General features: G+C 42.6%; 2 protein-coding genes across 2 annotated transcripts; both read left to right on the top strand.

Moving 5' to 3' along the window:
* Nucleotides 1-391: 391 nt before the first annotated feature.
* Nucleotides 392-6608, top strand: LOC116377465 (myc-associated zinc finger protein-like; the record flags this gene model as incomplete). Its single annotated transcript, XM_031839108.1, has 7 exons — nucleotides 392-536; nucleotides 1389-1753; nucleotides 2170-2420; nucleotides 3169-3232; nucleotides 4716-4887; nucleotides 4995-5376; nucleotides 6198-6608. Coding segments are annotated over 6 exons (1308 nt in total), but the record flags the coding sequence as incomplete, so codon positions are not given.
* Nucleotides 6609-7702: 1094 nt separating this feature from the next.
* On the top strand, nucleotides 7703-10524 carry LOC116377466 (serine/threonine-protein kinase NLK2-like). Its single transcript, XM_031839110.1, has 4 exons — nucleotides 7703-8309; nucleotides 8952-9375; nucleotides 10082-10211; nucleotides 10286-10524. The coding sequence occupies exons 2-4, from the start codon at nucleotides 9068-9070 to the stop codon at nucleotides 10415-10417; spliced, it is 570 nt and encodes a 189-aa protein (XP_031694970.1). The 5' UTR covers nucleotides 7703-8309; nucleotides 8952-9067; the 3' UTR covers nucleotides 10418-10524.
* Nucleotides 10525-12068: the final 1544 nt, after the last annotated feature.

The raw sequence follows: 12068 nt of genomic DNA, 5'->3' as shown, positions 1-12068 counted from the left end.
AATTAGGATGCCTCCTGGGCGCCTCCTACTGGAGGTTTTCCGGCACGCCCAACTGGGAAGAGACCCCGGGGAAGACCCAGAACACTGGAGGGATTACATCTCCCAGCTGGCCTGGGAACGCCTCGGGATCCCCCAGAAAGAGCTGGAACATGTTGCCGGTGAGAGGGAGGTCTGGGTCAGCCTGCTGGGCTGCTGCCACCGCGACCCGACCCCTGATAAGCGGAGGAGGAGGATGGATGATTAATATTTGTGTTATACTTATTAATATTAATAATATGATTCAACTAAATATGATATAACTGTATTATCATAACTAAATAATATTATTATTATTCATAATATTGATATTAATAACAGTATGTATTTGTAATGTTATTCATAATGCCCCCCCCCTCAGACCCCGGTGGCTCACACTCAGCCTGAGGCTCCTCTTCAGTCTGATCTCAGCGGATCGGCTCAGACTCCTCCAGCCGAGCAGCTCGACACGCCGCCGTCCACCGTCGACACCGCCGCCCTCAGCGAGGAGCCACTTCCTGGTGAGGGGGGGGGGGGCATGGAGAGAGATGGTGATCACATGATATGTTTTATTTTGTAACTTATATGAAAACTTTATTTATACACAACATTCAACACACAGGAGATTTACATCAGAAAGGTTTAGAAACTTAAAAACTAATTGATTATTAATTCAAAGCTCAGAATCTGTGAACACACAGAAGGACATCAGAGATAAACAGGTAAAGAACAGACAGGACTATTATGTACACCATGTAAAATATATGTGTATATATGTATGTGTATGTATATACATACATATATACACATATACACAGAGATACAATATTCTCTTGTTGTTTCACTATTAAAGTATTAGTACACTGTGTAGTAATCAAACTGATTCTTTTTCTTAAACACTTTCATGTAAGTGAGACGCAAAAAAGATAATTAAATATTTAAAAATACAATAAACGGAAAAAATGAAATAAACAAAAATGATGAATGAGTTGTAAGAAAAACATACAAAAACATTCAGTTAAATTAAAAGTTACACATAAATAAATAAACCATATAAATGATGGGGTCAGTGGTACAAAACTATAATATTCACTCATTCACTCACTTGTTCATTTACCAGAACAGAGCACATTAATCAACATATCAGTTTCCACCTCGATGTAAACAGACGCGGTTAGAAGAGATAACTGTTGTCAGTAGTTCACCAGGTTGTTAGTTTAGTGTCGTAAAATCAGCACAACGCTACAAACCAGATCAATATCTTCACACCTGTGAGCGCGGCCTCTTCACGATGCACGAGTTCTCATAACATGACGTCTCTAAACCCGATGAAGATGTAGAAGTAAACATCTTCTCCTCCGTCTCTCCTTCAGTCAAACTGCTCGTTAAACCCGGTCGACCCGCCCACATCTGTGCCACCTGCAACAAGGAGTTCAAGAACAGCTACAACCTGCGGCGGCACCAGTCGGTACACACGGGCATCAAGATGAAGGACCGGGTGGCCCGCGAGAAGGAGGATGGAGTCAAAGGTGGACGGGTGGAGAAGCAGACCGTCCCTCTGTCGCTCCTCCACCTCACTCTGCCTCCTCCACCTCCTCCTGCTCCTCCTCCTCCTCCGGCCCAGGAGACCCTCCCCCAGCACGCCACCATCCAACAGGGCCAGCCGGTCTCTGTGTCCATGGCTGCGCCGCCTCAACCCATCCAGGCAGCTGTTGTGGTGGTGGGCTCCATGGAGCAGGTGGGTCCTCTGGGAGACGTTGGAGACCATTCAGGGCTTCATTCACCTTTTATCTTTCCATAAAAATACCTTTTTAGTGATATATGTCTCGGGCTTTTATTGTGAAAGAAAACAGAGGAAGTGGGTCTGCGCTGCCGTTTGTCAACGTTGACAATTAATAAAGTTTGCCGTTTTGAATACGTCCGCTCCTCACAACATGGTTGGTTGATGACTTTTAATTATAGAAAAAATAAAACTTTTTTGCAGGTTTAAAAATAAATAAATATTCTGGATCCTTGTAGACCAGCTGCTGTAATCACACATCAAAGGGATCCGTATCTGATAATACGGATCATCATAGCTCCTCTCTGTCTTAGACATCCTGTACGTTTCTTCTCGTGTTGATTTTAAAAAGCTTCTTAACGTCTCTTCCACAGAATCTGAACCGCCACCCCAACGCCAACCAGGTGAGGAAGAACCACGCCTGCGAGGCCTGCGGGAAGGCCTTCAGGGACGTGTACCACCTGAACCGCCACCGCCTGTCCCACTCGGACGAGAAGCCGTACTCCTGCCCCGTCTGCCAGCAGCGCTTCAAGAGGAAAGACCGCATGAGCTACCACGTCCGCTCACACCAGGGCAGCGTGGAGAAACCCTACGTCTGTCCTCACTGCGCCAAGGCCTTCTCCCGGTACACAATGAGACATTCAGGGACCTTTTTAAAACGTAGGACAGGTTCTGTCCTCACTGCAAGTAGTGGCTTAAAGTTAATACATTAATATTGTCTCTTTAATAATAACTATTCTAACAGATACAAACAGTTTAAGTCAGATACAAGATGTTTTATTTGCATGTGAAAGTCCTGTTGAACTTGATATTGAACTGTAAATATTGATTGAAGAGGTTTAAACTGTGATTAGACTGTTTAACCTGAGACTAACTAACACGTTGCCTCTTAATAAGATAATCAAAATGTGCAGGATTACAGCAGCAAAGTGGACAAAACAATGAGAGACATTAGTAGAAAAATAAACACAACAAAACAAGCACAGCAAATGTTCAGTAAAGGTAGAATAAATAAGTCAATTGTAAAAAAACAACAAAAGCTCAAAACAGTATTTACTCAGATCGAGTGGTTGGATGCATATTATTGCACATATGAGGTAGGAAATATAATGTGAGTATTTATATTGCTCATACAGACACTGATATATGCGTCCTATTGGGAGCAAAGAAGGACCTTCCTATGTCTGCTTTTATTGTGAAACTCTTGACACTGAAACAGGAAGCTGCTCCTGTTTAAATCTCAGCTTCCAGCTTTCTTCTCTTTGTCTCTGGTTTAGTTCTTACATTCAGACACACAGAGTCTTGATTGTGGTGTTGGAGGTAAAACCATGCGGTGGTTTTTAGTAACAGCTGTTTGGTTTCTTTTCTTTCAGACCGGATCACCTCAACAGTCACGTCCGGCAGGTGCACTCTACAGAGAGACCGTTCAAGTGCACGGTAACGTCTTCATCTGTCTGTTTACTGGAGTTCAACCAATATGTGTTTGTGAATCACAGAGAGCACGAGGCACTGGATGAGGAGGATGAGGTGTTTTTATCTCATGGTCACGTACTAAACATCAATGTGAAGCTTTAGACAAATGAAATACAATGGATCAGCACTGAAGTGCTCTAATAAATAATAATAAAAACAAATGATTTTAAATTGTTTACTTGATGTATATTATCTCTGAGTCTACAGGGATTATTGTTGGTAAAGAAATACAAAATAATTACTGAGCCGGGGAAGAGGGTAATATACCAAGAAATGACTCTTTATTAGGTTAAAGAGGGACATTCACCAATTTATTTATAAATAAAGGAAAATAAAGGAAAAACTTAAATTTAAATAAAATCTCTCAAATTATAAAAAGAAAAAGTAATCACCGATATAATCTGAACTAAAAGTGATACATTTACGAGAAAAACTCGATATTCCTTCAGATTATAAAATCACAAATTTACGAGAAATTGTGTTTTTAGTTTTGGTTGAAAACAAGGCTTCACTCTGAGGTCACGTGATGCGTGTTCACTCATCAAGTTATACTTTGTGATCGATCAACAAACACGTGGTTTCAGCTCAGAGTCACCACTTTATCGTCAGCATCCAGACGTTGAGAAGGAAACGGTTCTTAACATCATGAACATGGTCGTCTCAGGTTACGTCTGAGGACCAACGTCTCATTCAGAAGGAATCAATGAACCGGACCGATCCTCAATGAAACACTGACGTGTGATGTTCCTGTCTATCAGGCGGCATGAGATCCAACCAAGGTGAAGCCGTACGGTTCCTTGATTTTAAAAAACAAACATTTTTTACCATTTTTTAATTTATGACTTTAATCTCAGAGATTTTTTTTCTTTTTTTTTTTCTAAAATTTGTGATTTTTTAATCTCAGAAATTTCTTTTCCTCATAAATCCTCTGAATGTTACTTTTCTCCAACATGGCGTCGTTTCCTCTGATATTTGCGACAGACGTCCTTTTCTGCTTATTTGATCGAGAGTTTAGTCTTCAGCGTGTTGAACACGTAACATGAGATCCGTCTTTCACTGTTTTTTCTCATAAATTGACGACTTGAATCTCATAAATCTCTGAATGTTACTTTTCTCCAGCATGTCGTATATTTCTGATACTTGTGTTACTCGGCAGTACTTCTCTTTGTGGTTTGACCAGATGGAGACGTGAACTGTGAGATGATGAAAGTATCTAAGAGATATTTATATATTGTGTATATTGAAGATTGATCCTCTAATATCTGTGTTTTATCAGCTCAATTTACTGGATCTTAACCTGATTTGTCCTTTTCTGTTAATTTAATCTAGAATTTACTGTATGATGAAAACGTTAAATGTTACACAATCCTACATTTGATTTGCCCTCTCTTTCTCCTCTCGCTTCACGTCTACGTGCACTCTCCCCCCCCCCCCCCCCCCCCCACAGACGTGCACGTCGGCGTTCGCCACGCGGGATCGACTCCGCGCTCACCTGATCCGCCACGAGGAGAAGGTTCCGTGTCACATCTGTGGGAAGCTGCTGTCCGCCGCCTACATCACCGACCACATGAGGGTCCACAACCAGTCGCAGCACCACGCCTGTCACCTCTGCAACCGCAGTGAGTCACAATAACAGCGTGTGAAAAGACGACAAAATAATAACTTCATCACGTTCTTTCTCTAGCAGAAGAGACTAAATAACAAACAGGAAGTGTTTGTTTTCCAGGCTTCACCACGCTCACCTACCTGAGGGTCCACGCTCAGAAGCACCACGGTCAGGAGTGGAAGGAGAGCGGCGGGGCGCGAGGGGGCTTCGGTGGGACGGGGGCCGGCGGGGTGCTGCTGTGCCAGCTGTGCGGCGTGCAGTGCAAGACAGCCACGCAGCTCCAGGGTCACATGGGCACCCACGCCAGCCAGGGAGACCCCGTCCAGGACCCCACGAGCACCACCGGCGTGGCCGTCACCGTGTCCAGTGCTAGCGCGGTGGGACTGCTAGTAACTGACTGCTCCGGCATCGGCCCCCCGCCCCACAGCTAGCACGCTGGGAGGGCGACGGGGGGGAGGGGGGGTGCAGGTTAAACGAGGAGGAGAGACAACATCCAACATAGGTGTGTGAATTTTTAGTCTGTAAACATGTTATTCACTGTTTTATGAAGCTTTCACTTTCTCCAGACGGAGCTGTGTGATAAATGTCCTCACATGATGTCACTTAAGTCAAGCGACGCCATTAGACTCGAGCGACGCCATTAGACTCGAGCGACGCCATTAGACTCGAGCGACGCCATTAGACTCGAGCGACGCCATTAGACTCGAGCGACGTCACTTCAGTCAGCGTCGGTTGAAGACTACAAGTTTGAAAAGTAAAAAATTCGAAAGAAGTGAGACGTCTGTAGCTGCTGCTCATCTGTGCTGCTACTAGCATAACACCACAATCTACCACACAAACCGTCTGCGGCATTGTGGGTAATGTAGGCGCCAGGTTTTGACAGGGAAGAAGAATGTGTGGCATAAACAGACGATATCTCTGGTTCTGCTGCATCGATTTTGATCTTTATTTTATTTTAATTTTTTTTACTGTCCATCATGAATCCAACAGTGTTTTTATAATCTGAGAATACATCTGTATATATGTTTTATGTCTCTTTGTAGTCTATTGTGTCTGTTTGTAGTTGTTTTATGTGTCTTTGTGGACTGTTTTGTTCTTGTATTGTGTCTCTTTGTTGTCATCTGATGTCTATTCGTGTTCATTTTGTGTCTCTTTGTAGTTGCATCATGTTTCTTTGTGTCTCTTCCTGGTTGCTATGTGTCTCATTGAGTTGATATTTTGCCGGGGGGGGGGGCCTCTGACACTCTGGGCCCCTGTGCCTGGTCGGCCCCTCATGATGGTATTGTGTGTTTTATTTACATGCTTTTTGTTTTGACTCTCCAGATGTTTTCTCAACAAACTAAAGTCAGACTGAGAGAAGCTGCCGTGTAAATCGTCTCTCCTCCTCCTCGTTATTCATGGTTTCGTGAGGACAACAAGTCTTTTCGGACCTTTTACCTCCAAACAGCTGATCTCTCACGAACACTGAGAGACTCACTCTGCGAACTGTACAGAAGAGTCAAAGACAGGAAAGAGACAGTGGAGAAGAAGACAATAAGGAGACCTCTGCTCACTCATTAAGTAGTAAAACGATGTGTGTTTATTCACGTGGCTCAGCGATTAGCTGTTTCTATTTGTCATCATCTCGTTGTTTTAACTGTCGACTGACTTGCACATTACATTTAGCAGACGCTTTTATCCAAAGCGACTTACAATTCAGATTCTATCACATTCTACACCATAGAACAGCTACGGGAGACATTATTGGGGTTAAGTGTCTTGATCGAACCGCCGATCCTCTGATTGAAGGACAGCCCTGCTCTCCACTTAGCCAGTCGCCCACATTCTATCCTGATTTTGTAAAGTGTTTTTAAATCATTTATGTTCCATGATGTCAGTGTTTTGTTTATAAAGACGTACGATAACAGGACTTTATCTCCCTTATTTTATTACTAAACAGTCTCCAGTTTGCCTTTGTCAGAGTCTTCAGAGCAGGGAAACCCAACAGGACTCCAGATCGACTGTTTCAGACGGGCCATCATGTAAATACACTTTTTATATATGTCTGATAAAGGCAAACTAATAGTTGTTTGTGTACCCCCCCCCATGAACATTGAATGTGCATAGCTCCTCTGCTTCATATGGTCTTCGCTCCGTCTCTTGATGCTGATTTGTAATTCTTGAACAAGTTAAACTGTAGTTCTTAGCCACCTTGGTGACACATTTCTGTGGCTGTGCATATTGATTGTACTTGATGCATAGCGCCTCGTTACTACTGTATTAAAAAAGAGCAGTAAAATGTGTGATTCAGGTTGAAATGATGTTGACGGTGATTTTTAGTGGTGGATTGTAACTCAGTACAGCACTTGAGTAAATGTACTGAGTTACACATTTGAGGTACTTTACTTGAGTCTGCTACTTTGTACTTCTACTTCAGTACATTTATCTGACAGCTTAAACATTTTACAATTTATGATTTATTTTCCACACAAAACTACATGTAATACTGCAGGCATACTCGGTACCTGCTGTATTTTTACAGTGTCGTATTTGTACTTGTACTAAAGTAACAGTTTTGAAAGCAGGCCTTCTACTAGTAACAGAGTATTTTTACAGTGTGGTATTAGTACTTTTACTCAAGTAAAGTACCCGGATACTTCCTCCAGCACTGCTGAGATGCTAACGTATTAGCATTGTTTACAGCATCAACCCCTCCCCCACCCGGCTGTACCAGCTCCTCCTACTGGACAAGCTAACCAGCTAGCCGCTGTGTGGAAGCGACCGGAGATCTTTAAATACATATATATATATATATATATATATATATATATATATATATATAATACTGCAGAGCACCATACGGCCTCCTGGATGAGACGCATATTCATCCATGAAATCACAACAAACCATCATCTTTATGGGACGCTTGTTTGGTTGGATATCACGACGCGATGACCAGCTAGCGAGCAGTCCAGAGCTAGCTGCTAGCTAGCTGGTCGGCTAGCCGGAGTTAGCAGCTCCGCTAGACCCGCAAATAACTCGGTTTATTTCGGCCTTTTTTTAAAAATATGTTTCTGCGCCACATGCCCTCTTTAATTTAACCGGGCTTTTCTCTATACGTGAATTAATTAAATTATCAAAATATGTTTTTTAATATGTAGGTCACTGTTTCCAACCAATGCTAGTTATGTGGGTCATAGACATGTTAGCACGGACAGCTGGTTAGCACGGCAGCTAGCTGGGTTTTATCTTTTAATGTATCCGTTATTTAAAACATAAATAAAAACAATAACGTTTAATCACATGCGTGTGTTAAGTGAGGATTACTCTCCAGCTAGTATATCTGAGGTTATCGAGTGGAACATTTATTTATCTTTAATATTTTGGACCATCGTCGGCTTCGCTAGCTGTGATCCTGCTAGCTAAGCTAACCGATTAGCTTCACTAATCAACCAGGTAAGAGCAAAGACAAATACAATGGTGACGTAGCTCATTAAAAGTGTGTGAATGTGATATTAAATCAACGTGTTTTTAGGCTTTTAATGTGTTTTTTGTGTACATGTTTATTTGTTTATATTTATATGTTTGTGTCATATATTTACTTTGTATTTTTATTTTATATTCACCAGAGTAATCATTATTTTAGGTCTTTTTTTAACTTTTTCATCACCCTTTTCTGGAAAAAAATACATTATGAATTAATAATGAATAATTCTTTTTGCACAGTTTTTACTTTTCAATGACCTTTAATTAGCATTATCTCCATTAGAACATACTCTATTACATTACCTGTGTTTCTATTCTGTGTTCCTGAATGTGTCTTGTGAACTACCGGATCTCTCTTTGATCAAAACATTATCTTATCCATCCATCATATTATTAATCCTAATTTTCTGCATGGTAGGTCTGCAATTATTAATTTTTATTATCTACAGATTTTACAATTTATGTTCACCATCAATTAAATATCCATCACATGTTCCCAAATATTTAGTTTATCATGTAAAAGAAATAACATGAGTTGCAGATGAATTCTCTGCTGAAGTTCTCGCAGTAAAACTCTGACTCTTAGGTTTGTGTTCCTGTATTCCCTCTCAGGAGTCTACGGGATCATGCTGAGTGTGGATCCGTGTTTCCTCGTCTCCTAGCCGCTCAGCAGCAGCAGCTTGGTGCCGACATCGCGGACTGTTTCTGGGGTTTTGGTGAGAGGAGTGATGGCATTTCACGGCGCCGGCCGTCAGACCGTCTGTGGAGACTTGTTTCCGGGCTCCGACCTGGGCCACAAGTATTTCTGTGTGAATTCCTCCTGTGGAGCTCCGTCCACGGGCCTCAGCGCCACCCCGTGCCTGACCGGGCCCACCGCTCCGGCCGGGACGCCCCGCCACCCCACGGCTATGGGGGGGAGCGCCGGGGGAGGGGCGGCGGTGCCTCAGCCCTACAGCAACCCGGCCAGCGAGGTGCCGAGCCCCGCAGAGATGGAGCCCGACCGGCCCATCGGTTACGGAGCCTTCGGTGTCGTCTGGTAAAGAAACATTATTAAGGATCTTACCGGTGTTTAGCTTGATGTTGACTTAAAATAAATCACAATCTCCTCATGATGAGCAGCTTTAAGGGGCTGAAGAGTCTCTGTTGTTATCTTCATTTCATTTCTCTGGATGATGGATGGATGGATGGATGGATGGATGGATGGACAGACAGGCGGAGGGATAGTTACTTTCTTTATTAATCCCACAAGGGGAGCATTTATAGATGCAGGCAAAGCAGTAAAAATAACAGACTAAAAAATATTAAACATAAAAATGAACAATATATACAAAAAAATAGAATAATATTAAATGATTAACTTACTTCTTCAGCTGCACTAACACACACACACACAAGTGTAAAAGCTCTCTGACGTGAATTATGTTTAACAGACGTGATCATCAGCAATGAAAATAATCCAGTAAATCAGATGAAAGACAAAGAAACATGAAAAGCTTTAGATTTATTTTCGTTATCGACTAATCTTCCAGTTATTTTCTCAATGAATACATTAAATGTTCTTCACCAACAGTCCAAACATTCAGTTAGTTATCGTATGAAACACAGAGAAGCAGCAGATCCTCACGTGTGTTAAGAAAAGAACCAACAAATGTTTGATTTTAACGCATAAAAATACCTCAAAAGATTACAGATCAACTTTAGCGGCAGATGAATTCTGACTTTGTGTCTGAACCGTCGTTCAGGTCCGTCACGGATCCACGAGACGGTCGTAAAGTGGCTCTGAAGAAGATGCCCAACGTCTTCCAGAACCTGGTCTCCTGTAAGAGGGTCTTCAGAGAGCTGAGGATGCTCTGCTTCTTCAAACACGACAACGTAAGGAGGGAGACGAGGCGTTTGAGGTCAGCGGGATGAAAGCGACATTAACTGTTGTTGTTCTGTCTCTGCAGGTTCTGTCGGCGCTGGACATCCTGCAGCCTCCACAGATCGACTGCTTTGAGGAAATGTATCCTTTTTATTCATATGTGAACAAAAACAATCAAAAGTCAGAATCACACCCTCGTTTATTATTAACCTTCTGATCACAAAGCACTTTCTCTCCCGTCAAGCTCCAGTCTTGATTTTCAAAATAAAAGTCCTGCTCCTCTATGGAACAGAACTATGATGACTTGGGGTACTTCTCAAGTCTCTTAAGTGTCGTTTCCTCGCTCCTCGATCCTCGCTTGAACCGGAAGTTGTTTCTGCGCCGCCATATTGATGGCTGTCCCAAAGCTCTAAAGTAGCTCTGAGGATGGAGGAGGGAGGAGGGACCTCTGAGGAGCCATGAGCGAGGACCCACCAGAACAGACTCCAGGAAGTGTTTTAACGGCCGACACGCCCCCTCATTGTTCATCAGTCATGTGATCGGACTGACTGACTGAGTTTTAACACCAGAGTGAAGACGGATCACAGATTAAACTCAAGCTTTATATTTGATATGTTTTCTGATTCAACATCTGGTTTAAATAAATGTTCATTGTAGACTGAACAACAAAAGGACCACAAACAACTTTCTGCATTTATTAGAAAGATTTGTGTTTTCATGATCTGATGTTTCCCTCAATAACTTTAATATGGAAACAATTAAAGTCAGAGAGAGCTGAGAGACTAAACACTTTTTACATCATTCCTGAGTGTTTGATGAGTTTTATCATTTAAGAGAAACAATAATCATATTCTGGGTTATTTAATAATGACGTCACAATTTCAAAACGTACAGACGCAAATAATTCATAAATAAGACGATCGCATTCCGCTGGTAGAAATGGATCCTGAGCTTATACACAGAACACAGGACACAGTTTAACAGACTACAGAGAGAAACACCTCTACAGTGGTGATTACTGTGTCTTTATGAGTTATTAGTGTTATTAGTTACTGTTATTAAGTACAGTGATCATGTGAACACACACTAACTTATCAAAAGTCTCTCCAGCTGTTAAAGCCGACTGACAGCTGATCAGCTGTCATCAGCTGATCAGCTGTCATCAGAAACAGACGTCGCTTCACGTGACGGAACTGAGGAAAGGACGTCTCATGTCTCCTAAAACATATCTCCTCGTTTCCTCTCTCCTCGCATGGTTTCCTCCATGCATCCCTGGTGGGAGGGACTAAGACGCAAGGAAAGGACCCAAGTGAGGGAAACAGGGATGACATTAAGAGACTTGGGATGTACCCTAGAAGTAGAACTAGAACATGTCTTTAGTGCAGAACAACAGTTATGATGACATCAGTCATTAAAAAGAAAGAAACAAGTTTAATTTATTTGATCATTTATTTTACAAAGATTGGAAAACAATAGAATCTAAAAAACTTCACATGTTTCAGCCTCTCCTCCTCTCCTCTCTCCTCTTCTCTCTCCTCTCTCCTCTCCTCTCCTCTCTCCTTCCCTCTCTCCTCTCTCCTCTCCTCTCTCCTCCCCTCTCTTCTCTCCTCCCCTCTCTTCTCTCTCCTCTCCTCTCTCCTCTTCTCTCTCCTCCCTCTCTTCTCTCTCCTCTCCTCTCTTCTGTCTCCTCTCCTCTCTCCTCCCCTCTCTTCTCTCCTCTCCTCTCTCCTCCCCTCTCTTCTCTCTCCTCTCTCCTCTCCTCTCTTCTCTCTCCTCTCCTCTCTCCTCCCCTCTCTTCTCTCTCCTCTCCTCTCCTCTCTCCCTCTCCTCTCTCCTCTCCTCTCTCCTCCCTCTCCTCTCTCCTCCCT

This window comes from Anarrhichthys ocellatus, unplaced genomic scaffold, assembly GCF_004355925.1.
Source record: "Anarrhichthys ocellatus isolate YVR2014 unplaced genomic scaffold, GSC_Weel_1.0 scaffold1284, whole genome shotgun sequence".
Taxonomy (NCBI): Eukaryota; Metazoa; Chordata; class Actinopteri; order Perciformes; family Anarhichadidae; genus Anarrhichthys; species Anarrhichthys ocellatus.
This window is presented reverse-complemented; position numbering and strand designations above follow the sequence as displayed.

Coding starts and splice junctions, on each gene's coding strand:
- LOC116377466 (XM_031839110.1), top strand. CDS start 9,068: ATGGCATTTCACGGCGCCGGCCGTCAGACCGTCTGTGGAGACTTGTTT. Junction 9,376..10,081: donor GGAGCCTTCGGTGTCGTCTG/GTAAAGAAACAT, acceptor ACCGTCGTTCAG/GTCCGTCACGGATCCACGAG. Junction 10,212..10,285: donor GCTTCTTCAAACACGACAAC/GTAAGGAGGGAG, acceptor CTGTCTCTGCAG/GTTCTGTCGGCGCTGGACAT.